The sequence below is a fragment of the Falco naumanni genome, chromosome 13, assembly GCF_017639655.2.
Source record: "Falco naumanni isolate bFalNau1 chromosome 13, bFalNau1.pat, whole genome shotgun sequence".
NCBI lineage: Eukaryota > Metazoa > Chordata > Aves > Falconiformes > Falconidae > Falco > Falco naumanni.
This window is the reverse complement of record NC_054066.1, coordinates 6,375,116-6,402,803: the sequence shown is the minus strand read 5'-3', so window position 1 is coordinate 6,402,803 and position 27,688 is coordinate 6,375,116. Positions and strand designations below refer to the sequence as shown.

At 40.0% G+C, this 27,688-nt stretch overlaps 1 protein-coding gene across 2 annotated transcripts in view; it reads left to right on the top strand.

Moving 5' to 3' along the window:
• Positions 1-27,688, top strand: part of LOC121097133 (glypican-5-like) — a 381,813-nt gene that overhangs the window by 63,239 nt on the left and 290,886 nt on the right. For both annotated transcript variants that reach the window (XM_040613900.1, XM_040613899.1), the window contains exon 3: positions 22,579-23,273. In XM_040613900.1, coding sequence (XP_040469834.1) covers positions 22,579-23,273 — 695 coding nt within the window. The remainder of the gene's footprint in view (positions 1-22,578; positions 23,274-27,688) is intronic.

Sequence of the window (27,688 nt, the reverse complement as noted above, 5' to 3'; positions counted from 1 at the left end):
ACCATCCACTCAGTTTTCTGAGGAGAAAAAAATTAACTGGGATTTTAAAACTGGCTGTTTCACTTAGAGAAGGGGAAAGCAGCCGAAGCTTTTGCAGCTCCTGGTTCTTCAGCTTAAGTACAGTACAAGATTTGTGTAGTGACTTTTTCTTTGATTTCAGTTTTTCATTCTTTGCTTTCCTTCCTACTTGCATCTCAAGTGCTGAGGAGGAAATTAAGTCCTGAAATTGAAGTAATAACTGAACAACACTGCATTTGTACAGGAGAGACTATATGACCGTAGGGAAAAGAAGCTCAATGGAAACGATGCTGTTTCTAGATTTTTCTGTGATACCTATGATGACTCTTTCATTTTTCACATTTTGTTGTTGTTATTCTTTTGTGGCAGCTGGTTAATTGCTAGCCTGTCAGTAGAAAAGTATCTTGCCTCTCAGGAAGCTGGTGGTAGGGGAATAAGGCTGCAGAAAAAAACAAAGGAAAGCTCAGAGTACTGTTTTGTATCTATACAGTAGCTGATTCCAGTGAAATTACAGCAGATATGCCAAGCATGTAAGGAGAAATTGACCTCAAGTTTTATATCTCAAGTGATTGCTGCAGGAATCCAAATCATGGAAGTACTCACAAACACGTCGTTGTGTGCACGTGGGTAGTCCCTTTGGGTTCAGTGAGGCTAACTGCAAATAAATTAAGATTTCTTAATTCTTAAATGGCTTAATTTCGTAATTGCTTAATTAAGGCTGCTTTTTATGTTACAGTTTGCGACTGTTTAATATAGCTATTTGTTTACAGTAAGTGAACATCATTAGCTCATCAGTTCATTAATTTTATGCATAAGACCAGCAGTCAACATAGAGTATAAGGGATTTTACTACATAGTAGAGGGAGACCTGAGCTAAGAGATGAAAAAGATATTTTTTACTCAGGTTTTAAAGAAATAAAGCTCTTTTGACCTCAAGGTATAACTGCGTATCACAGGAAATACAGGAAGATGATGGAAATCTGTAGGTAAACGTGTATATGACTATGTGAGGTGGAAACGCTTCTGCAGGCAACAGGTTTTGCATTCTGCTGACATGACTAACAAACACCTTATAAAACACTCGCTAATATTCAGTGTAGACAGGTAAGAATTTGATATGATTCCATCACCACATAAGGTGTATTTGGAGGATACACAACTCAAGTCTATCAAGTGCAGATGCAGCCATATTAGTGGGAATCGTATCTGCTTCTTTTGGTGTATTAGCTCGACTCTGGATAATGTGAAAGGATCTGTGACCACGTTCCTGTATAAGACTGCTCTTTGATGAGGCAAATAGGTTATGATTAGTTGATTATACATGACAGGTTATTCCATGGTTATTCTTGCTTTTATTTAACTGTCTTCTCTGTAGTAGTTTGTATTTTGCTACTGTTTCCTTATTTTGAAAAAAAACCCAACAAAACAACCCAAAAAACCAAATACCACCTCTTTTGACATCAGCAGAAAAAAATTATTTGTGATCAGGTTTATTATTGTTCGCTGTCCCTTGATATTTCTGAAAGGTCAAAAGTTTCAAGCTCATGTTAATAAAACTCGTTTTGGCAAACTCCCTCCCCATTGTTCTGTAGTGCCCTGGTGCTATTTAAAAGCTCATGTGATAGAAAGCCACATTAATCCCAGTGCTACTGTCTTATTTTCATGGTATTGTGGGAGAAGATGAGTTTAGTTCTGAGTTTTTGAGTGATGGTTTCAAGGAATGCCTCAGAAAAAGAAATATTGGTAGAATTTTTAAAGGCATTGCCATTTTTTATCCCCAACACCAGTTTTGATTTCTTATCAATTCCTGAGAACGATGATGTTTGAACTCTGAAGCTGAACTCAAAGCCAACACCTCTGTGTTTCTGTGTGTGGAAATGAATGTCCTGTTCCTGGAGTCCTGAATATTTTGGGAAATGTCGTTTATTACAAATGTCCAGGCCAGTTGCAGAGCAATGACTTCAGAAATGTCCAGTGCTTCTCCGGAGTTTTAGCCCTTCGGCTCAGCAGGGCAGCGCCAAGTGCAGTATTTCCTGCAAGTGTTGGGCTGCTGCACACAGCGTAGCTATGTAGCACGCTGCACATCTGCAAGAGCTCTGAGTTGAATACATCTGTGCTTCTTAGCAGCTGAAGGAAAGCTTGCTAGATACACCAGATGGCATAGGGTGGAGAATCTGGACAAATCTGTAACTCTTAAATTCAAGCTTCTAAGGAAGAGGAGGATGAAATAATTGGAGGAGGATGGATGAATAATACTCCAGCATCTGATTTCAATGATCTTTGACTTGGACACTTCAGGAAAGTTGAAACTTGTTTCTTTTGCTGTATGTGTTTTGATTTTTTAATAAATGCATATTCAGCAGCTGGTCTAGCCACAGAAAAAAAGAGAATGAGAATGGTACCCACCAACCTGACAGGAAAGGTTTAGTCTGATGTTCTAGAGATGCCTCTCTGCAAATCGGTTCCTGACAGAAAGGAGGCAATCTTGTGGTTGGAGGCAGCTAGGAAGGCACACAGAAAGAAATCTGGCTCTTTTACCACACTGGCTTGGACACCCCGCTTCTGCCTGTCCCTTGTACATGCACAGGCTTAAATGCCCTTGATTTTCCTGAAAACAATTAGAATTGGCCAATGTTTAAGTCTTTCAATAGAAGATCCTTTTTACAGCACAATATGGGAAGTCTTCATACAGAGGTACTGTAGAACTTTGTCATGTTTGTGTTTAGCAGGCAGCTATATTAGTTTCTTCCATAAACAGCACTAATTTGTAGAAAAAATACTGGTTTTCAGAGTTAGCTATAAATGCAGAGTCGGAAAATGTACAGGATTTCTCAAGGTTGCATTTTTGTCTTTGATATAACCATGCTGCCCTTCCCTCCCACATTATAATATGTATGTGGGACTGAAATAGGCAGTACCACTGTGTTTAATACTTTTAGTAAGAACCAGCATTTTTTTCTTTGTTTAGTAGATTACTGAAGATCTATCAAATGCTGTTCATTAATCATAAAAAAATTATAATGTTGATATAAAATGGGATTTTACTATTTCCTTCCATCCTGAAGACCTTTATTTCAAACTTTTTTGCATGATTTAGTTATTTTATGTGCAGCTCAGCGTATTTCAAATTTCTTTCGAAAGCAAATGTACATGTAAAAGATAGCATGGTAAATTACCTTTGTATTTACAAGTTTCATACAAACTGTTTAATCCCCATTTAGTGGATTTGCAGCTCTATAGTTCAGTTGGGTAAGGAGTATGAATTTACCATTTATCTTCCTTTTTTGTGTTTGTAACTTCTGCACTATTCAGTAGCTAAACACCAAGGAATGTGAAATGACGAAATTTTGGGATGAATGTTTCAAGAAAAAGTGAGAAAGCAATGGAGAGAAGATGGTCTTGTTCTGTTAGGAAAAAAACTTGGTCATGTGGCTGTTAAGAAGAATGGTCCTGAGATAGGGATTAATAGAGTTAAGGAAGCTGTTCTGAAATTTGACTGCAACAGATGAAAGACATTCTGTGGTGTAAGGAGATAGGGAGTTAGAGCAGGAAAGAGCATGATGAATGGTCCAGAAGAGCGGAGGAGATTAATTCATAGAGGCTGAAGGTGGCAGATCCATGGAGGATACTGAAGATGTGAGAGGGATGGTGTATGGCAGTTTACTTTTGTCATTAATCTATGGATGATGTGTTTATTGATTAAGGGAGACCCCCAAAATCATGCAGTGGAGCACCTCATTGAGGGACAAATTTTAGTATTCTTAGTTGGGAAAAGGCTGCACTGCCCCACTGAATGGAATAGGATGATTTTTGCAGCAAGGGAATCAGTCTGTAATTATTTTGCTTTGGTTTGTCAGGTTAGTTAAAATGAAAAACAAGTCCCAAATGTTTGAGTACTATGGGCTGAGATGCATCCTAATGTTTCAGAAAGCTTTTTAAAGTTGCATTTGTCATTTATATGCAAACTTCTAGGATCTCAATGGCAAATCTTGCCTAAAAATGTTAATAAGCAGTATTTCCGAAGACGCTACAGTTTTCTGTGGCTAGGGCTCTTTGAAATTTTTTGGTATTGCACTCTTGCACAAATATGTGTAGCTAAAACAACCCACTGCTTATCCAAGTGATAGAGACAGACTTTTTAGATGCTACTGCTGTGTTTGGTTCAGAGATCCTCATATTCCTTGTCTACCTTAATTACTTCAATTAGCTGAAGACTGGATCTGGTTTATGTAGACTTGAATTTAAATGTACAAGTTGTCTTACACTCACAGTAGAGTTTTACAGTTGAAGTTCCACCTAGATTATATAGAGATTGGAAAACGAAATGACCCATGTGCTTGGGGTCCCCTCTTGATTACTAGAACAATGTGAACACTGTTTAAATATATGGCTGTGATTAAGTATGAAATTAAAATCTTAGTTTAGGCATAGTAGCTACTTAAGCACACCACAATCTGTCACTGCAAATAGGAATGGCACCATTGGAGAAAAGAAGCAGGCGGGCAAGTGAATCCATATGCTTAAACACAAAGTTCAGGAGGTTATTTGAGCAAAAGAAATAGCTGTCAGAAACTGGAAATCCAACACTAGTGAATCCTAGAGACAGAGGCACAGTCCAGAGTGGGCAGTGTGAGAAGGAAACTGAAGAGCCTGAAATGGAATTTGAAGAGCAGAGAGTCAAAGATATAAAAACAAACAAGAAGAAATTCTTGTGGTGTATTAAAGACAGGAAAGACTGTGAGAGATTGAGCTGGTCCCCTGGGCATGTTATTCTATACCCTGGAGCTGTCAACTGTAGGGCTTCATATAGCTTTGTGTAAAGCATCTGATGCTAATGATTTTGTGCTATCAGACCTGGGACTGAACCAATCTCTGTCTGGTTTTTCCTGTATGGCAGTTCCTTCGTGATCATGGTTTTCTGTCCCAAAAATCCCTGCCATCCCATTCCAGTTAACCACAAGATCCAAAAATAATTTGAGTGTTCCCTGGATGTTTCTGTGGTATTTTAGCACCTTTCAGTTAAATCAAATGTCAGATTTTGGGGACCACTGAGTATACACTCTGGCATACCTCAAGGTCCGATTGTAATATCAAGCCTTTTGTGTCTAGGAGGATGCACGTGGATGTTTGTCTTGGGCAGTATGACAGACTGCTTGGCTGTTGTACTCTATCCGAGTAGTGTTTTCAGGATTGGCAAATTAATGCTCAGATACTGTAGAGAAATCTATAGTGTTCCTGAATCTGCTGTAAGAACCATCGCTACCTGAAGTATATTAAACAACTCTAAATTTCATAAGGCTTGTCAATAGGAATTTGTTCTGTTCTGTTTGGGATCAGACTAAGGGCTCCTATGAAGTTCTTCTTTGCCCCGCTGAGCTCTCTGCTTCCATCATCATGTTGAAATTCCCCAAGTAGCAAACCTCCTATACCTGGTCTCTGAAGAGAAGATTGAAAGCCAGCCTTCAAGGTCATATCCTCGATATCTGGAAACCACTTTCCCTGATGGCACTGTATTTTAATGGTTTGTGTCTCTTGCTCTGTTAGTCTTTGCTAAATTACTGTTTGGTGTGTTCTCTCTAGCTGTGCCTTGCTAAATTACAGTGCAGGCTTTTCAGCATCAGTGAATTTACATTTCAGGGATGCTGTGACAGTCTTTTGAAATGGGAAGCTCTTGGTTATTACAGAGATTCCCTCCATTAGGATGGGGAAGCTTTTCCAAGTGTTGCATATCTGTTTCTCTAAACACTTCATTTAAAAGCTACAGATAGCAATACGTCTGTGCTTAACCTGTCTGATAATGGAACTGTGTTTCTGTTGTGTGAGAGTTATCAAAAAGGGAGATGCTTGGGGCACATGTCTCCTGCTCAGGGTAGAGCTCCCTGCCCTGGCCTCCTGCAGGAGGCAGCGCTGGGGAAGGGAAGGGTAGAAAGGGAGCCTGATTAGGATTTTTAAACTGATTTACTTTTCCAGCTTGTCTGCAGGAGTAATGCTATTCCAAAGACACCTAAGTTGTAACAGCTCTTTTAGTTGGTTCCAGGATCAGGCTATGGATGCTGCTTCCACCTGTAACGCTGCCTTGAACCAGCAGTAGGTGGTGGTGTTAGATGTGTGGTAGATCTTCTAGTAAAAAGCAAAACTAGAAATTTATAAAGGAATTTTAAAGTAGTTACAAGTAATGTCTCTGCACTAGAAGTGGTGAAATGTGGCAAACTTGAATGCAGTGATTGTGATGTCCAAAAATTTAGGTGATCAGGCATCTGAAGTGGCACAGGCAGGCCTGGGAATGCTGTTACAGATGGTGAAATGCAGTAAGTGATTAAAAAAAAAAAAAAAAAGTGTTAGGACATGATATTTCCACAAGACTGGAAAATTTTTGGTTAAGGCAGAATACTGGTTCAAAGCTGCGCTAGGGAGTGTTTGGACTGGACATTAGGAAGAATTTCTTTACTGAGAGAGTAGTCAGACACTGGTATGGGCGTCCTAGAGGAGGTGGTTGATGCGCCAAGCCTATCAGTGTTTGAAAGGCATTTGGAGAATGCCCTTAACTTGATTTAACTTGGTCAGCCCTGGAGTGGCCAGGCAGTTGGACTAGATGATCACTGTAGGTCCCTTCCAACTGAAATAGTCTATTCCATTCTCAAGGAGCTGGTTTATAACCTTTACCAGAATAGATTAATCAAGTCAGCATTTTTTCCCATAATCATACAGAGTGTCATTATACAAGATTAACCTGAACAACAGGAGAAAAAGTTTTCAGCAATTTGATATTTGTGGAATGAGAAGGCAGGAGATTTGTCAGAGGAATTGAAATGACATTATAGAATTCCTGTGATTTTTTTTGAAGTTATAGGCCTGGTTTCACAAATTCACCTTTTTTGGCAGAAAACGTAAGTGTGTGCTGAAGTTTTGTGGTGATTTTGTGAATTAAGAACTGTATTGCAGAACTAGGATAAACTCTGTGTATGCCAAAATGCTTTTTTGAACTGGTTCTAAAATGCAGCAAATGTGTTTTTCTTCAGAGCCCAGAATTTGTGCTTTATCTGCAACTCTCTCATTTTCAATCTACTAGTAACTTCCTTATTTGCTTGGGTGGTTGTTTGTCTCTGGGTTTCTTGCAGTGCCTCTGAAGGGATTGATCTCATTACAGGTTTATACAGATAAAGTTTCGTGCCAAAGGGTCTTTCTTAAAATAAGCAATCGGTTCTGGGGCATCAAAGAGTAAAACATAAACAGTGGAAGGTGTCTATTAAAATGACTTTAAAGATCTAGAAAAAGAAATAGAGAATTAATTAATCACAAAAATAGCTGAACCTTGTAATTTCTTCTGAAACAAACCCAGAAAAATTGCTGTCCGAATATTTCACAGTGGTGATTTCCCTCCTGCTTGTTAAAGCTTCATGTTTTCTTTTTCATTTGACTGGGATAAAAATGTGATATCTAAATGAGTAGTGTACAGAAATGGATTTATTTTTATTGATTCCATATGACCTTGAAATGAAGATAAGCATTTTAAGAAGATGAATTTTTCATAGACTTTGTCTTTTAGTTAAGCATCTGTTTGCTCCCCATATGTTAAGTGTTTTTAATATAATATGTATTAGAGAAATTTAGGACAAAATGGAGTGATTAAAATTGGCTGAGTTAGTAGGATGGAAGAGAAAGTGACTTTGTGGTTTTCTGTGCTTGCTGTTGAGAATTAAACTTTTTGTCTTGTGAGAGAGTAAGAGTACCTGATGGATTTCAGTGTATTTAAAAAAACAACAACAAACAGCACTGTTGAAAAGCCAGGACTGTCACGAGACTCCCTCTTTCCTAAAAGACACTACTGGCTTAATTTAAGCTTGTTAAGGCTTATGATACCATTTATGTGGATCACGGTCTTGGTGCTTTAGTTCTGAATACTTGTTTGCTAAACTCTGTCTAAAGCTTACTTGGAAAGGGAAGCTCTGAATTGTAATTAAAGAGAGCATTATATTGCTGCGGTCAGTCTCAGTTCACTAATTCATGTTGGAAGTCTGCTGTAGCATAATGGCTAATTTGCTTTCATTATCAGATTGATTTATCCACAACTTTTATTTTTCATTAAGTTGTTGAGTGAAAGGTCACAAAACTTCAAACAAAACTGCAAAAGCTGCATATATATGAGAGGTTTCAACAGTTGCATATGAAAATTTCAATGTGACAGACATGATAGATACTTTGACCCTCAAAGTATCGTGTTTCTATAGTTGAGTTTCCATCTCTAATGACCCGTATTTAACCAAAACAAAGTAAGTATACACTGTAATGTACCAAATACCTGGAAGCAATAGAAGAAGCAAGACAGTGATGACTTCGATAATACAAGATGAGAAAATTGGAGAAGAAAACTGTCATGCTTTCCTACAAAAATCTACCCTTTATCTGTGTTTGGACCTGCACTCAACGAGATAATTGAGATCAGTGATCCTCAGCAGATAAAGCTTATGCTTATTATCTTCATGAATCGGGACCCGAGTTGAAAATGTGAGTTTCAGGTGTAAAGATTGATAGGACTGCTCATTGGGGAAAAACACTGAAAGGAAGTAAAAAAGTTCTGTGAGGGTTTTGCAAAGCATTTTCCAAGAGTTCTGACCTACTAGAGAGAAAGGGTACCAGAAAAAAAGGCGAAATCAGTTGCATGCAACATTTCCGTGTAGGAATAAATGCCCTGCAGAGAGAGGAAGCCCTCCAAGATCAGAAACAGTCCTTTTAGTGCATATAACACATGTCTGTTAGTGAGGGCACACAAGGAACTTACTGAACCAGGGACTTAACGTGGCACCTTACTGTCTTTGGTCAGCTAGCTCAAGAAACCCCTGTTAATGAAATGAACATCAACTCTTTAACATCAATCAAAATCACAAACAGACTTTTTGTAGCAGTCTGTGAAGGTCAGCAAGCCCAGAGGGGAAAGGGTTGCTTGCTTTTAACAACCTTGCAAGTCCCCAGGAACCTGAAGGTGCATAATCCCATGGGACCTGATGAGATGCATCTGTAGGTCCTGAGGGAACTGGCAAATGAGTGGCTGAGCCACTATCCATCGTATTTGAGGATTTGTGGTAGTCTGGTGAAGTTCACGCAGACTGGGAAAGGGGAAACATAACCCAAATTTTTAAAAAGGGAAAAAAGGAAGACCTGGTAAACTACAGGTTGGTCAGTCTTGCTTCTGTACCAAGCAAGATCACAAAGCAAATCCTCCTGGAAACTGTGCTAAGGCACATGGAAGGTAAGGTGATTGGTGACAGCCAGCATGGCTTCACTAGCGGCTAATTGTGCCTGAAAAATTTGGTGGCCTTCTGCAACGGGGTTACGGTGTGGGTGGATAAGGGAAGAGTGCCTGATGTTATCTACCTGGACTTGTGCAAAGCATGTGTCACTGTTTCTCACGATATCCTTGTTTCTAAATGGAGACACATGGATTTGACGGGTGGACTGCTCTGTGGATACGGACTTGGGTGGATGGTCACACTCAAAGTATTGTGGTCAATGACTGGATGTCCAAGTAGAGACCAGTGATGAGTGGTGTTCCTCAGGGTATGGTATTGGAACCAACACTGTTTAACGCCTTTGTCAGTGACATGGACACTGAGTGAGATTAGATGCTAGGATCAAATTCTCCCCCGTGAGGGCGGCGAGGCGCTGGCCCAGGCTGCCCAGAGCAGCTGTGGGTGCCCCATCCCTGGCAGTGCCCAAGGCCAGGCTGGATGGGGCTGGGAGCAGCCTGGGCTGGTGGGGGGTGTCCCTGCCCACGGCAGGGGGGTGGGACTTGATCTTTATGGACCCTTCTATGATTCAGAGTTCAGGACTGTTCATGGGAGCCTCTTAACTGATTGCGTGAATCGGGCTGTTTCCTTGAGTCAGCTCACTTGGATCCAAGCCATAAAGCTTTATACAGAGGAACCTGAAATGAACAGAGTAGGTCTATGAATTCTTCAGACATTTTTTTTAGCCTGTCCTTGTTCTGTCTTACAATATTTCCTCCACTGCTGCTACTCATGCAAGAAAATGATGTGCTGAATTGTGATCTGACTACACTAGACTTAAGGGATGAATAAGCAAGCACAGGGTTGCAGCTATGACACTTCTTGAATTTAAGCAGGTTCTGTGATCTTGTGAAGCCCTACTCATCTCTGAAGGTGTCTGGATATGTCTGGCAACGTTGAAATACGGTATCGTGGTGACTTTATTTTGATCAAGGACTGCACAGTTTTCTGCACATCAGAAGTTTCATTGCTTTGGCCTTTGGTCTTTGTCGGTGTGATTTGGACTTGTCTTGTAAAACCTCTGTAGCCAATGTGATTGGAAAAACTTACCTTCATGTATTTTCTACCGAAGGAATTTCAGGAGAAAAATAGGTACGTTGATTTATTAGTGCTAACATGCTTTATGGGCTTTCCCTAGGAATAATTGGGGCTAGTTTCCCCACAAACATCTGGTTAGCTATCAAATCACCAATATCTGTACTTCTGCCAGTGGTGACCCATATGTTGAACACATGCCAGTCATTGCACTTAAAGGAATTTGAAGGATAAATCAAGGAACAGCTCTTCACCACAAAGAAAAATGTGTTCTATATTTATAGGATTAGTTTAAGTATTGATCCACCTTAAATTTTTCCATCAAGAGAGGCTTTTTAAGCATGTAAAATTTTAAAAAGCAACACCCAGAATATTTTCCTAAATTTATAGTGATTTGGATTCAGTCTGTTGAAGTCAGTCATGGAAGTCTTTTCTACTATTTTTCTTCATTAGTCTACTGAAATTCTTTGTTCTGACTGTAAATAAAGTCCATGAACAAGGTCAGTTTCTTCAAGCAAACTTGTCCTTTCAATTACCTTATGGTGTTATGATATCAGATATGTTTGCAAAATAATCTACAAGAGCAGACAGCCAAAAAAAGATGTGCAGGAATGTTTTTTTGTTTTTAAGCATTACTTGCTTCTATCTGTTATCCAAGCCCAATACCTTTGCCTTTTGTCTAGCTGACTACATGCTTTTCAGTGCACCAAGGAAGACCCCAGTGGCTCTCACCCTGTTGACCATACGTGAACCATTTGGTGGCCTGTAGCTGGTTGGTGGAACAATACCAAAGAGTGTTTTCAGCTTAAATTTGGGTGAGGATACTGCGTGCTGGTATGTCACTAATTTTGGTGGATAGGAGTTGTCCAAAGGTCTGAAAAACACAAAAGCCACTGAATTAAGCTGTTTGCGGAAGATTACTTGTATGAAAGACTGCCTCTGCACCAAGACATAGGTTTGGGACTCGTGTTTTCCTTAGTTTATTTTGCAAAGTCTTGCCTATGTTAGACTATCCTGAGAAAGAAGGGTGGGTAAAGTCAGTAGGTTCACAGTACTGGGAAATGAAGTTGCTGTTACCCAATCCAGAATCAGAAGAAACATCTGAAAGGTTTTGTGGCTCATGCTTTTGAACAAATCAGAAGCACACAGTGATTGTGAGGACTGCCATTCAGTGCCTGACTCAGCTGGTGAGTAATGGTCCTTGCAGCTGCGGGCTGCAAGCTTGGCGTGTGGGCACATGGAGCGGAGTTCTCCAGCCAGATGGCAGTTCTGGGTTAGACAGTCTTCATTGTTGAACGCTCTGGGTTGCGTTATTGCTGTTCTCCACATAAAGACTGTTTCCTTTGTTTTAAAGTTGTTGATAAATAGAGATTTAATCTAGATTTTTAAAAAGTGTACGCGTGTTAAGTCTTTTTTTTTTTTTTGTGACCGTAGCTCCTTAATGAAACTCAGACATAATTTCTTGTATTTCTATGTTAGTACCTAAACAAGAAGAAGAAAACCCATGAAAAACTAATAACCTTGCCCAGCAATATTCATCTTTGTTAAGCTAATTCTGTCTCTTGTAGCTATTTTTCTGTTAGATTTTTTTAGAAACAGGTCATAATGGACCACCTAACTAATTCAGCTGGAAATCATGAAATAGTTCATGACCTTCTGAAACAAATGTATTAGTTTTCCTACTGCCAGTTGAACTCCTTAATCAGAGGGTCGAGAAAATTCTCTCTAGAGACTCCTATCTGGTTGCTTTTCTGTTAATGAAAAGATTCCCAGAAGAATGAAAAGACTTTTACATCTTCCTGCTTTCTCTTGATTGACTCAAAAGGGAGATTTTGGTGGTTCTTAACTAATGCAAGTCTTTAAAAATACTTTGTACTTTTGTTTCTTGATTGTATATAATACACCAGAGATATACAAATACAATACCCTATTTTCTTCTGTGTCCCGAAGTTACTGGCAACTTTGAAGTGTGTCCCTGCCAGGAAACACGAACACACAGTGCAGCAATGTACCAGAGACAAGTTTTAGAGTGTAGTTGGTACTCCGGTCACATCTGGATTCTAAAGATATGCTTCATATTTTATACTTATCCACAGGTAACATCCCAGTGCTCAGGGACTCTTGCATCATCATCAGTGCCACTGTGTAAGTCAGGCAACAGAGAGAAGTCTGTAGTGGTTTTGGCAGGCTTCACTTGTTTGCTCTCCAAGCCCAATTGTTTCAAATGTGCAGTGCGTTTGAGCTCCAGCAGACCACCAACATAAATGCCCTCTCTTTCTCTAACGATGGCATCTGTTCCTCTCTGGTAGTACCTGGCACTGTGTGTGGTTGGCACAGGTTTTACTTTCTCGATGGTTTTCATTTGCAGGAAGGCTGCAGAAGCAATTTTTGGCCATTTTTTTTCCTAATATTTTTTGAATAGTCCTTCTCCTCAAGCAATATAAACCAACAATATCTTTCTGTAGCCCTGCATTTTACGTGTACATTAGCTGTGTCCTCACCTAATTGTGCTTTGGGCTTTCTGGTTTTCATATGACAGTAGTCCGCAGTTACCATGCTCCTGAATACTACTTGTATGTATATGTCCTACACATATTGTCATTTAAATGTAGTCTTCACCCTTACCTAGGCATACATTGCAGTTAGGAAGTTTTTTTCACTCCATATAGGCCCAGAGCATTCAGAGTGATGTGATAAATTACATGCTGCCTCAGGCTCTGAAGCCAGCCGTGAATGCGCAGAAATTCTTCCCCAAGTCTGTTTTAGTTCTGGAAACTACGCTATGCACACTAAATATCTCATTCCAAAAGTACTTGTGATAACAGTAGTCTGGGAAACCAAAAGAAAAGTGATACCCTTTTAATCTGTCCAGTGGTCTGAGGGAAGAGATAACCTGAAAGCCTTAATCCTAGAGATGGCAATAAGGGTATTAATTTATAAACTAGCCCTATGCCAGCATGCTTAGCGCAGTGATTCACAGTGTTGAAAAACTGCTTACACACTTGGAAAAGTAATCGCTACGGCACCCCAGAAAGAATGAGGTAATTGTTTTGCACCATCTCCCAGCGACAGTAGCATTTTTGCGTGTCCGTGCTTACCACGTAGTCCCCAGGAGCAGCAGCCTCCCTGGCTAGCCTCAGGTGCAGGCATGCCCCAGTGGTACCTTGAGCTCCATCTGTCACTGTGTGTGTTGGTAACAACCCTGTGAGTTTTGAGAAGTGTACAGTTACAGCTGAGTAACCAAACTGGTGTGTATTGAAAATTGGTGGGAAAAGTGTGAGAGACTTTGCACTGGAGGTTCTGCTTATTCAAAAGAATCGCAGCCATATGTACCAAGTATCTATTCTAAAGAAACCAGACGAAGGGCAGTCCACTTCTTAGAGCCCAGTGGAAATCCTGTCTAAGACCATGCAAGTCTCGGACTGTTAAGCCAACACACCTTTTGGGGCTGACTGTGTTTTTAGAATAAAAAAACCCTCACCCCACAGCAAGAACCGTAGTTGAAAAGATACCAGGGGTTTACGTCATTCCATAAAGTGGTGATCCAGGGTTGATGTTTAAGAAAATACTGTTCAAGATGATGTTTTTTTTTTCCTGGAAAGCTTTTTTATTTTCTAAGGGAAAATGATGACTTTTCAGTTCCCTATACATCTTTGCAACTGGGGGTTTAGCCTGAGGAAATAAAAGTGGATGATTTTTTTTTTTTATGTGGCAAAAACTTTATTCATTAGAATAGTTAGACCTAATTTAAGCAATGCTGACTGTTTCTGTGGGTCTATCTTGAAAGAGATGTTGATGGTTACAGAGTAGTCATTCAAAGCTATTTTGCAAGTGCTTTGTACTGTAATCCATCTTGGGAATTGTGTGCTACTTGCTGTAGCTGTGCCTTCCAGTCATCACTGCCCATTTTAGTGATTGATCAAATAAATCAGATAACATCATTTCTGTTCCTAGTATGATGGCTGTAAACCTCCTCAGAACTTCAAAAATAGCTATAGTTACGTGAAGAACCTAGCTACCTACAGATACGTAACCGCTGGTGGGTTTTTTTTCCCCTTGTAGATTGAGAGAATTGTTTTTATAAATTAATTGTTCTTGGAAAGCAAATTAAAGGCATAGCTAACATTGTTGAAGCACAGCCGTAGTTCGTTTTACAGTGATTTTGGCCCAACTCCTGTTAACTGTGAACTGATATTAAGTGTAGTAGCTGACAAGTTTGAATTTGGCAGATATGAATTATATGAATCATGTTTTGGAGTTCTGTTTTGATGCAAGGAGAATAATACTGATAGCCACAGCTTTACAAAAAGTCCAGCCATAGCCTCAGGGCTTTTACTGCTCATCTGGATCATGTTACGGCAGCGATGCTAGATGTCCATCAGCCTTCTGCTGCTCAGATACTCCCAAAGAACTACTTGCTTTATTTACCTGTCAGCTGAAGCCCAGTAGTGTCATAAAAGGTTAATACCGTGTCTGGTCTCCAGCTTTCTGCTGGTCAACTGATTTAGTTTTACTTGAGATTGCTCGCTTTAAAAAGAAGTAATTACACCCTATAATTACAGTGTATAAAATAATGTACAACTGTGCTGAAATGCAGTATACAGAAATAATAAACAGCTAAATTTAATTACCAGCTCATTCGTGGTATTCCCAAAAAGTCTGAAGGTGATGTAGAGAGTGAGAAGCTCACAAAATTGTTAGTTTTTGAAGCCTAATAACTTAAATGCTTCCATGGAGTGTTTTTTGGGGGTTTTTTTTTTGGTTTTTTTTTTTTTTTAAAAGGGAGATGTGGTTTGGTACAGCAGACCCCAGAGCTTTCTCTGCTCTCTTTGATAAATATTTTTGCAGCTAGTTGCAACTTTGTTATACGTTGTCTTGTTAATGATAAAGCCATGTTCACCAAGTCTGAAAAATGCATGCACTGTGATTACTACTTCCAGCAATTTGGATATATTCCCCTGCACGCAGTCTACAGAAATCATTGTTTGATTTCACAGCAAAATGACCAGAGCAGAACAAAAGATTGCCCTTTATCCCTGGACCCTTCTGTTGTATCTCCTAGGCTTGTGCCTACTGCTTTTTTTCCACTTTGCATCACCAGCCTGTGAGGCAGTAAGCCTATTGTAAACTTGGTGGTGGTATTTCTATCGTTGATGCTTCCAGAGTCAAATACTCACCAAAATAACCCAAAGTTAATGGATTCAGCGTTCATCAATCTCGCCAAAATGAGCTGCATATTTTCTCCCTTTCTCCCTGTACAAGACTGTATAGTAAAGTAGAAGCTAAAGCAGAAGAAAGTGGCTGTAGCAGTGTTTGACTGAGAAGAGGGGGTGGGTTTGCTGGCTGGGGCAGCAGTCTGAGGGGGTGGTTGCTATCTTTGCACAGCCGTGCCAAGGCTGAAAGAATAGGTTTGTGCAGATGAAAATGACAAATGACTAATTTTCATGCCAAGAGAGAAGTTTTCAGATGGTACTTAATGGTGTTGGTTCCTATTGCGGTTATTGGAAGTCACTCTTCCAACAAACCATTTGGAAATTGTTTTTTTAAATGTCTTAGCTTTGCCTATGTTACCAAATTGTAATAGTGGGTCTGCTGCTCTGAATCTCGAATTGGACCAGGCTTTTTGTGTCACGTCACATGTGGCAAACCTGTCCAAGCTCCCAGCACAGAAGATATTACTGAGGAAAGACCAGGTATTCTTACACTCTAGAAGTCTCACTGCTAGAATTTTTAAAAGCCCTTGCAACTTTTTTGTAAGTTTTCTTAATTTAAAAACAGACTTGGAGAACTTTTGGGTCTGAGCAGAGGATTAAAGGATGGCTGTGATAGCTTGCAGATAATTCTGCTTATTGATTCCCAGTTGATCACCTGTTAGGTATGGACACAGAAGGAGGCACAGGCTTCTTTTCAACTTGGGCAGAAGTTTCTATCAACAGGTACGTGATGGGATGTTTATCTGTTGTTGTAAGCATAGACAAACTTGTGGAGAGACTGTTGAGACCTTGCCTGTACACGCAGTAATGGAAAGCTGTTGGTTTTTTTCTGTCCAGTCTATATTCTGGAGGACTGGTTAGCTCTAAAGACATTGTACTCTCTCCTTGCTGTCAAGGTGAGCAAATTCAAACTTTTCCTTCCCCCCTTTCCAAAACTGACTTTGCTTTCTTGCTTTTGAATCTGTTTTGCACTCTGCCTTGTTAAAAGCAGCTGCAGGAGGTGAGTAGAAAGCAAGAGACACTTCCACTTCGCCCAGATCCTGATTGCTTTCAGGTTTTTCTCTGATCCAAAATGTTTTGCAATGTTTCCTGTCAGTGCTGGTGTAGTGTCAGCTATGATGTGGTGGATATCTTACTCCCATGAGACTGCTGATGTTTTTATTAACATGTTATTTCTCATCAGCTTCATCAAGAGCAACTGTGTTTAGAACAGTAGCCTTTCTATACATAAAAACCAGTAAAATACATAAAGTAGGGCATTAATAAAGAGCTTTTGACCTACATTCAGCAGAATGATTCAGAATGAATAAGGAGACTTCCAATGCTTGTCATTCTTTGCTACTAGCAAAATGTCCCAAAATAGAAATGAAGCTGAAAGTTTTAAGTTGTTTTCAAAAGCAGCTTAATGAATGAATGGATTTCTGGTTCTGTCTTTACAAACGTGACACAATTTGTTTTGCACGTACATTCTTTTTTAAAGTAATCTTAAGATTTTTTTAAAAAACACCTGTTCATCTTGTTTAATGATGCTTTTTGAGCACTCTTTGTTCTTGTCCTTTTGAATACATTTAGAGGTTATTGCATATCCAAAAAAGTCGAACTCTGAATTTTATCATTTGTGTGTCATGTAGATGTGTATCTGGGTGTGATTTTCTCCTGTGTACATGGTTCTCTGTGCATCAAATTGCAAATAGTATGTACTGAAATCCTATGGCTGCAAATTATTAATATGTTGTCTTTTATTTTGGCAAGCCATAAAGATGCAGAAGATTTAATGGACTTGAAAGTATTAAAAGGAAGCTATTGTTCAACAAACTGTAGCTTTCATTCATCCTGTAACTCTAATAAATGCAAGATGTTGAAGGGAAAGGAGCCAAATATTAGTGTGGTCCTAAGAGACCAAACAAATAATGGAGCTACTTAAATTTGTCATTCTTCTTTCCTGATTGCACTCAAATCTAAAATGTGGACAGATGTTATTTCTGTATAGATAGTTTCAGTGTTTGCTTCTTGTTTTGGTTTATTGAGCATTGTTAAATCTTTTCAGAAATGTTTATAATATAATGGTTTCCTTTTCTCTTTTTTTTTTTTTTTTTTTTTTTTTTTAGAAGTTCGTGGATGTTTTAAAAGTTCATTTCAGCATGCATTCAATTGTTGCAGAGTGTAAGGAGTCGTTAATGTAGTGGAGAGCCGTTGCATTAGCAGGGTGGTCTTACCTTGTCAGTTCTGTGGGCAAGGTGCCAGCTGTCAGTCACAGACAGGAGCAGACAAAGGCAATGACAATAACTTGCCTTTCACATATGCATGTCATGGCTTGCACTCGATTTTATGACTTTGGTCTTTGAAGACATGGGGGGGTCAAGAAGTAAGGCCCACTCTTAGCTTCGGCTGCTGCACCACAGAAGTGGTCCTCAGTGCACAGAGGTGCCTGGTGCTTCAATCAGCTTTATTTGGGGAAAATGGTTACCCATGGTAACATTCCTGTGCTGGACTTGTCGAAAGAAAAGAACGTGGAGTTGGACTGATTCATAATCCAGCAAGTTGGAAGTTGCTTAGCTTCTCCTAATGCTCCCCATCTGAAACCCCATGGTTGCTTTCAGAGTAAAGATCTCAATAGCTTGTGGAGGTCTGGTATAAGCCAGGGAACCAAATGAACTTTCTCTCTGCATGGCTATCATATGTTGATCCAGATTTTCTTGGAAAACTCCGATCTCTGTGTGTGTGTATTCCTGGAGACCATATCTACTGATCATCATGCACCATAAGAAACCCAGGGTTTATGAGATGAAGGCAGTCCTAAATGCAAGCTCTTGTGCTACCACGTGTGCGCAGACCTGCTGTGCGCTTCAGGGAATTGTTCTGCTGAGATCTTCCCTTAAGGTGATGTCACCACGTGTCTGGGAGCCTGAAAAAATAAACGGTTCCTCAGAACACACCCAGAGAGATTTCTGTGGCAGAATTGATGTGTGATAGTTTCGCATCTTTGATTCTTGTCTTAAGAATAAGGCTGCAGGAGATGAGGTGGTGGCCTGGACACAAATTGGGAGAGCGGTTGCACCAGACTGCACTAAAATAAAGATGACCGCAATTTAAACCCCTGGGAAGCTATCCCTGCTGAAGTGAGCTAGTGCAAGTCAGGGAACGCAGTGTTTGCTTGACATGAGGAACTAGTCAAAGCTGTAGTTACAGTATTAGCCATGTTTCCTTTGCCTGTACTGTTACTTAAGAGTCTACTTGCTGTTTCCCCAGTAGAGCTCCAGGTGGTGAAAAAACATAGAGGAAATCTTTGGAAAATGCTGGTACACCAGTGATGGGCAGGTGGATACATGCCTCCTAAATCTGTTTCTCCCTGTAGCACTATCCTTTAGCAGAAACAGGAGTTCTGCAGCCTCTTCCGGCATACAGTGGGCTTAAATCAGGGCTAAACCCCCCTGAAAAGGTCAGGTGTTACACTGGTGCAAAAGCTGGTGAGATAAATCAGGAATCCTTTGTGATTTTTCTTGCATTAGATATATGAAGCGTAGCTACTGGCTGCTTTCAGTGAAGGAAAAGATCCTTTGTGCCAGGCTGGGTGTATTTCTGCCCGAGGGAAGCTCTCACTCCAAACCAAGCTGTGCCGTGCTCCCGATGAACGCACATGAATGCTATACCTGCAAAGCGGTGTTTTCCCATCTGTATGTGAGACTGAGCATAAGACAATTTTTAGTGTATGTATATGTTAGGAAGCCCGGCATGCAGACTGGTTAGCTGTTTGGCCTGGCAGGCTCTCTGCTGTCAATGGAGCAGCAAAACCAGCGTGGTCTCTTGTCATAACTGGGCTTGTTTCCAGAAGCTAATTTTTTAACACAAGCGGTTCAGATGTGAAGTTTCCAGAGGTGAGCTGTATTTGATCAGCTGTGTTTGACTGTCACGCACACATCAGTGGTGGCGTCAAGTGTTTTGTGAGCGCAGGATAAACAGTTTGAACAAAATTTTCCCCATGGAAGGTGATGTTGCCTGGCTTTCATTAAGTACTTACCAGTGCATTAGTTCAGAATCCAAAGCTGGCTGTTTCACTTCCCCTGTAGCTTTAAATAAAAAGGGGGCTTCTGAGGAACATGAGAACAAAATTTGTTCTCCACCTTGCTATTTAATACTAAAGAAAGACAAAAATACATAATGCCCCCATCAAATTCTGGATGATTTTGGTTATGGCTTGTTTCTGTTCAGGATCAATATACTTGCAATTTACAGTACGTTGTAAGCTGCTGATGGGGGGTTGAAGCAAAAGGCTGTGAAAGATGGTCAAATGTTTCTCCCAGGGTATGCTTAGGCTTAGAAGTCAACTTTTTGCAAGTGCGTAGATATCCAAAGTTTGCTGTATTTGGCTGCACAGCTGAGCACCTGGTTTTTCAGATAGTGGTAAACCTTCCCTGGGATTTAGAATCTGCATACAAGGTGCATTAAAAGCATATAATTAATCACTTTTAAAAAGAGATGCTAAGGTTGCCTGCTCCGTACAACCAGAATGCAAGCTGTCCATTGTTACAAAATTGTTTGACTATTTGAGGCTCTGTTACTTCTAATTAAAGGTCTTAAGAACATCCAGATGCTTCAGTAATGTCTCAAACATGTCTTAATGCCTTAACGATGAAAAAAGACAGAGATATTTTCTTCTAAAATATCATGGCTAAAGTGTCTGCAAGCATGAGTCATTTTTTTGTCTGACCAGTGGTGATAAGGAATGAAATTTATACTTTATGGGTGTTTGCAGCACATCTACAATCAGCAGAAATATTTTTTGTCCCATATTTTTGGCGTTAGGGCTCTCTTTGCAGGAGGAATGAAGCTATGTACCATCACAGTTTTCTCTTACACAATGAAAAATAAATTACAGTAAATATTTTGATTTCATACTTGTCTCTGAATAATTCTATTTAGTTGAATGCAGAGTGTTAAGAGGTTTGAAAATGAAATGCTACGTGGTTTCTAGTCTACAACCTAGTATCCCAGGAAGCTGCTGAAATTTGTTTTCTTGGTATGTACGTTATCATTGACAGATGAGAGCAAAACAGTCACTGAGGCTGTTATTTCTCAGGACAATAAGGATACTTGCACATTCATAAATGCATTTCATTTAGTTTTCAGATAAGGAGGGGGATGCTTGCAGTTCTGCCTTTGTGCATGTGGAAGCTAAAGCAATAGCATAAGACTTTGGCACTGTAGGAGACAGTCCCTGCTCCCACAATCTAATGATAAGCTGAATATTTGTAAGAGAGCATGTGTAGTTCAAGGAGGAAACTTAAAACACTGTTTTCATGTTTTGAATATTTCTATTGCCTTTTTGGTATGATAACCAAAAATGGTGTATAGGTTTCCTCTAGAAATAAATAAACACATAGGGGTGATAACAGCAAAGAAAAGACTTTTAAATGTGCAGTAGTACACAGACAGCTGCACTACAGTTTAGGTTATGTCAGTATTTCCATCATAAATCCAACTTTTAGAATTTTTGTCAGCTGTAAATGTCTGCTCTGAAAATTGGCAAGGTGTTACTCTGCCTGAAAATGAACTTTCTCGCTTTTCAACTGAAGTGTATCTGAATACTTAATTTCTAGGATTTTATAAGCACTTCCAGAGTATTATTTGCTATAATACCAGCGGGAATGCTGAAGTGATTCTCTGGCAGAAGGATACAGCGTGTGTGTGTAAAATACTGATGATTTAATGTACAATGAGATATGTTGTATTATCTGTCTAGTTAAATCACGCTTTGTGGTAAAGGGATTGTAATGCTTATCATAGCAAGCAAGTTAGTTGCCCAGGGAGATGTGATAGAGAAAGGCGCTGAGCAGGCTTTTCTACAAAACTTTGCCAGTGTATGCTAATCTTGACTTACAGTATTGTATCTGCTCCTTTGCTCAGCTGATCTTTGAGTGACTTTGGTTTGTGTTACACTGCTGTGAATTGCACGGTGATGTTCAGATGAATGTAGAGTAGGATTAGACCGAAACCCCATTATCTTAGTCAGTCCTCAGGAGGTAGAAAGCGATAGGTCTCCTGCCTTGAACTGGAACTACTTGCCATCCAGAGAAGTGCAAGAATGATTTATGTCAGAGGCTTTTTGCTGGATAGCTTCCAAAGAAAGCAGTGGGAATGGTGTGGATTACTGTCATCTGTGTCATAAAAAAAATCTTGGGAACTGATCCCTTTCTTGCCCTTGCCAATGAATTCTGTCACCCCAGTCAGTGTTTTGGGTATATAACGTTGTCTTTCTGCAGTTGGACAGTTGGAAATGTGTTAACCATGGCGCGCTTTTTTTTTTTTTTTTTTTTTTTTTTTTTTAAGGCCACTTGAAAATGGTGTAGTTAAAGGAAGATACTGGTTTTCTGACTTTATTATTTTGTTTTGGTTCATAGTGGATTTGATGTCAAGTCCTGCCCAACCACTGGCTGGTATCCAGACCTAGCCGCCAATGTTAATGGGGAGAGAATTGATTCACGCAGCATCTTTCTCTCATCCTTGAGTTGTACTTTGCAAGAAGTGCCTCTCAGCCGCCCACTCACAGCACCGTGAAACAAAAGCTTCAACTTCTGTTTGTGTTTAGTTATCTCAGAAACTTTCGTTGAGCTAGAGGGTTGTTTTGGAAATATGTCTAGTTGAGCTGCCTAAATGCAGTCTTGGTTACAAAAGCCATCTCACACGGATCCTGCCTGTGCCCACTGGAGTCTCTGCGAGACCTTCATTGACCTCTAGAGTTTGGGCCAGGGTCTAGCCAGGGAGATTAGAGTAATCTTAGCTAGTGAGAATACAGTAATCTCTTTTAGAGAAAAATATTTGTGTGTTAGGTGTTGCCTTTATTATGCATGTGTAATATTTTGGTGTCTGTTTAATCATACTACTGATGAAAGTTGTATTAATTATTACTGTATGCGTACTGCAGATTTCATATTGATATTCCTGTTCAGGACAGTATTAGTCCTGTGACTAAGATGTCAGGTGCTTGCTATTAACCTCTAGTTCTTTCTCTCCCCTGCCCCTTTTTTTAGAGGCCTTTGAGTCTTTGCTTCGCTTTGCTGAAAACCGCACAAGTTCCTTGTTTGAGACAGCTTACAGACCTATGGCAAAAGAAGCAGCAGAGCCTGTTAAAGAACTTTTTACAGACATCTCTCTCTACATTCTGGGCGCAGAGACTACGGTGGAAAGTGCAGTATTAAGATTCTTTGACAGTCTCTTTCCCCTGGTGTATAGTCGGCTAATAAACCCAGGAATTACAGATTTATCAGAGGACTATACAGAGTGTCTACGGCTTACAAGGCAAGACATAAATCCTTTTGGACACTATTCTAAAAACATGGTTACAGAGCTGTCAAAATCTCTTTGGGCAAGTAGGATGCTCAGCCAGGCCCTCAGTCTGGGCATCGAAGTGATAAATACTACTGAACACGCAGCTCTCACGAAGGAATGTAGCAAGGCTCTAGTGAAGATGCAGTACTGCCCGCACTGCCAGGGCCTGACGCTGATCAGACCCTGCATTGGATACTGTCTAAATGTAATGAGGGGCTGCTTGGCCAGTGTGTCAGAACTGGATGCACAATGGAGGGAGTATATCTCCACACTGGAATATCTGACTAATGAAATGGCTGCCTCGCATGATCTGGAAGTTGCGCTGACAGGAATCCGGAACTTCATCAATGAAGCCATCCTGCACGCACAGTTGAATGGACCACAGCTCTCTGCTACAGTAAGTGCTCTCTGATTATCTGCTATTCCCATTTATAACTTTCATTATTTGGTGAATGAACATTTAAGCAAGTTGGTGTTGTCTTTGCATCAGTTTTTAGTCTTCAGCTAGATCTGTGTTTCATAGTCTGTGAAAACACTACAGTTTATTATGATGGGGTTCCATAGAGTCTGCTGTGAAATGAAAGGCTTTAGGGGGGGCAGGTTTGTTCCTTGAGAAGCAACCATGAAAAGCAGAAAGCTCTAGCTTGTCAGCAGAATTTTCTAAACAAAAAAATGGCGTTATCAACAATGTATTTTCATACTCTAAAACATCTGATCCTGTAACTCTAGGAGCAGTGTTTCCCTGGTGTGTGACTGTCTGTAGTGTGTGTGGACATTCCACAGAAATTGGTATAAGGGGCTAGAAAAGTGGGTTTCTAAATAAAGGCAATGAAATAACTTTTCATAATTTTAAAGTCCCTTTATTTCTGTGTTGAACGACACGTTAGGAAGGTAGTGCAGGTATGTAATGAGCACACCCATCATACAAAAATTGGAAAAAACCCCCAAACTTACTTGACAGCATTTACGGAAGTAAAGGATAAAAAATACATTTAAAGTGTATCTGGTTTTGTAAGGGGTAGGTTAAGGAGGAAAAGAACTAGGATAGTAGAACCGTCTCATGAATAATAGCATCATATGACTGGCAGGTGTTCTCTCAAGATGCTGAAGATTAGATCAGAAATTATTGAAATGACTAATGATGTAGCTGGCTAAGTCTATATGAAGTTCAGCATGACTGTCAATGGGGAAAAAAATGTAGCAGTGTGGCCTTAAGCAGGGTAAAGACTAATCTAAAAAATGCAGGTAGATCTGCCTGTCTTGAAAGTAAAGGAATTCTTGCAGAGAACAAATGAGAAGAAAATGGATAGATTTAAAAATTGAATTCCTGTGCAGAACTCTGGTTGCCATATTATGTAAGAGGGGAAAAAAAATAATTTCATAGAGTCTACAGAAAGAAGCTATGGCAGAGGGTATACTAAACTAGGGAAGTTTTTTAACAGGAGAAGAATGTCTGTATGTTTGTAACCTTCCAAGATACCAAATATCACAGCCCTCTTCAATTTAGAACACCTGACCGAGCCAGAGACTTACAGTCAGCATAATATATTGATTATTAAAAAACCCTAACCATTCCTAGTAACCTCATATCATTTTCGCTTGATATTTGTAGTTATTTCCGTTCACGTTGCCTCAGGGTCTCAGTTCCTTTTTATCAATGGCACTTGTGTCATTTTATCTGACATCCAAGGATAAACATGAAAAATTAAGAAAGGATTTGTCCAGGTTTTTGGACATGGCACAGCAGATACTGGAGCCTACGTGCATTGCAGAACAGCAGGTCTTGGTTGTGTTGATGTTCGGTTGGCAGTGTCATAAGTTGTCCCATAAACTAGTGTTAAGCCTAGAACAGAAAATGAATGATGTTCTTGCATCTGCTCCAGTTTTCACTCAGATGTTATTTTTATGGGAGGCTAGAAGGCAAATGAAAATTAAAGTACACTATTATTATATATATTAGTTTTATTTGAATATAGATAGATTCCTTTTAAAACATCACATGGCTTCATTACTGATTACACAGAAGTAATTAGGAATAAAGTTAAGCTTTCTGGCTACTAGCAGCAAAAAGTCTGACAGATTTCCTGCAATATATGCATCATGTTAAAAAACACTAAAACATAATTCTGCATTGCATTTGTCAGCCTCGTAAATTAATATGTGCTTGCTTAGCTTACTGACAGAGTAAAATTCATAATCCAGGTGAATATCAGATAATTACAGATGAACTCACTGAACATATTGCTCTTAGGTGATTTGAAAGTAGAATGCTCTCAGAAGTATCTTTCAGGCTAAGGATTTTCTTTAATGATTATTCAAATACTTTTATTTGGGTCTTTCTCAGTTCCCCAGCAGTAACTTTAAATTCCTTCTTCCATTCTGAATGAATTCAGGAAGTGCTGTTTGGTTTGAAACTACATTATTTCTTTTTTCCCCAGTTATCTTTGTTTTCTCTCACTGGCAAAATCTCTGTGCATAGAAGATTGTGTGTTGTTTTAAGGGACTGCTTTGTAGGATAGCAAAGGGTATTTTCTGTTTGAAAATAATAAAAAAAAATGTGCTCGTGTGTGCTATCCTCAGCTTTTTCAATTGTCAGCAGCGTAAGATCCTATTTTGAAGGCAGAGCATGTTCCACTATTTGAACAAGCATTAGTCTGATACTGATTTAAAACTTTCCTGATTAGTTACAGAGAATAGCCATTATTTAGAAAATTGAACCTAATTAAGCTGTATTTCCTTCTCTGAAGAAATGGAAAGGAGTTGAATTCTCAGCTTCAGGATGTCCGGCGGCGAGATGTCTCCTCGGAATCCCAGGCTCTGGGGCCCAGTTGCACTAGGGCCCTTCTGGGCTGCGCTGATGAGATTTATACCCAGGGTATTTACTGTTTGTTTTTTACTTACAGGAAAAATATTTTCAGAAAAGAAGATAACCTTCTCTTTTCCCTTCATAAAAATTTTCACATAAAAAACCTTTTTCTGTTCCTACAGTATGCTTTTCAGCTTTTGCAAACGTGGAAATGTTTAACGTCTGTACAGTTTTCATTACAAATGGTGTCATTGGTTTCATTCAATTATAAATAATCTATGGAAAACTCATTCAGGAAAGCAGAGGACTCCTAATAATTTTCATTTATCCTGAGGCAGCCTTAATTAATGCACCTGCCCTTTTAGGAAACATTTTACATATTTTAATAGACACAATGTCTAAAAATTAGAGTTCTTTTTTTAGCTTGCTGCCTGCCTGGATGACAACGATTAATGGAAAGCTAGATTATGTTTTCCTTAAAACGGGGAAGGGGTGAAATAAACCAATAAAGCACTTAGGGTACTTTGCTCAAATGAGGTGTAGTCAATTATCATAAATTTAAAAATAAAACTTATTTGTATGAGGAGTTTGTAACTTCAAGAGACTGGCCTCTCCTGCTCCGTCCATTATAGCCAAGAGAATTGCTGGATTTGCTGGGACAGCATGTGTGAAAGGTCACCTTCGAGATATTAGTAATCTCTCCCCGGATTCCTCCAGAATGGGCCGTGCCATTTGTTCAATGATGCTGGCTTGTGTCCAGCTTACTTAACTTAATGCAGGCCAGCCACGGTCTGCAGCATCAGCAATCATCATCATCGCTTTCTGGTTTGTCTGCTGGAATCTAATTGTCTTTTGTATTGGTAGGAGCCCTGACTGCCGCTCAGTGCCAGCTACAGAGACAGAGTTTGTTCACCTTCCTTACAGCTTTTGAGACTTGCTCTACATTTTCTTTCTTTTTGTGGCTTTGCGTTTTAAAGCTGGATTCATTTTTTTCATGTATTGTCTGGCATATCGCTGTATTCCAAACTCGCTATTTGTGCATCATTCCGCATTTTTTATTTTATTTTTATTTTTTACTCAAAGTGAAATACCCTCAGATAAAACGCAGGGAGGAGAGGCGGTTTTGAAATGCGTGTGGCCGCTGGCACTTAGGGACGCGTTTACCCAGGCAGTGTAGCAAGGGCTGCCTGTGCTCCCGGCGGGCAGGTCCCAGGAAGGGGGTGCTCCAGTTTCTCGGGCAGGGATAGTGAGGGTCTGCCTTGCCTAGGGTCATGCATGGGGAAAGGCATTAAAAACAGAGTAACATAGGAGGTAGGGAAGATTTCTGTTGGATCAGAAATGGTTAGAATCTGTCTGGCCCCACTGACTACAAACCTGCACCCCCACTGGTATGGAACATGTCCTAATGCTGCAGTTTCGGTCTGCAGGGGAGCTCGGTCGTCTGGCTCGCAGGTAGCACTCCTTTATCCTGGTCTGGATCTGAAAGGTACCGGTGATCTGTGGGATGGGGTTATTGCTGGCCAGGTGGGAGCTGAAGAGTCAGTGCCCTGCTCAGGTACAGATTTGCTGTTAGGTTTGCCAGGTCAAGCTTACAGAGATTCATCTGCCTGTGGAATAGAATATATCGCTTCCCTGTGTCAGAGGGGTGCTTATGTCCCATAGCAAAAGGATGATTCTTTCCTTTATCAGATTATCTAAGCGTATAAGATGCATTTGCCCATGTTAGTAAGCGCCGTGACCCTGGGTCTCCAGAAACGGTGACTGTGCAGTTGTAGAACAAGTGACAGCAGGGCCGGGTGAGTGGCTGGCAGCCGTTGTGTGTCTCGGCTGCAGGCGGTGGGCACACCTCAGGAGCAAGCTCTTTGAGACTGCCAGCCCTGGGATTTGGTACTTTTCTCTGTGCCTTGATTCAAAGGACAGTGAAGCCGTATGGAAATGCCTTTTTAGAATAGAAAAAGGGCGTACCGCTTATGTGGCTGTGTATTAGGGCTCCATTTGTCAAGGGC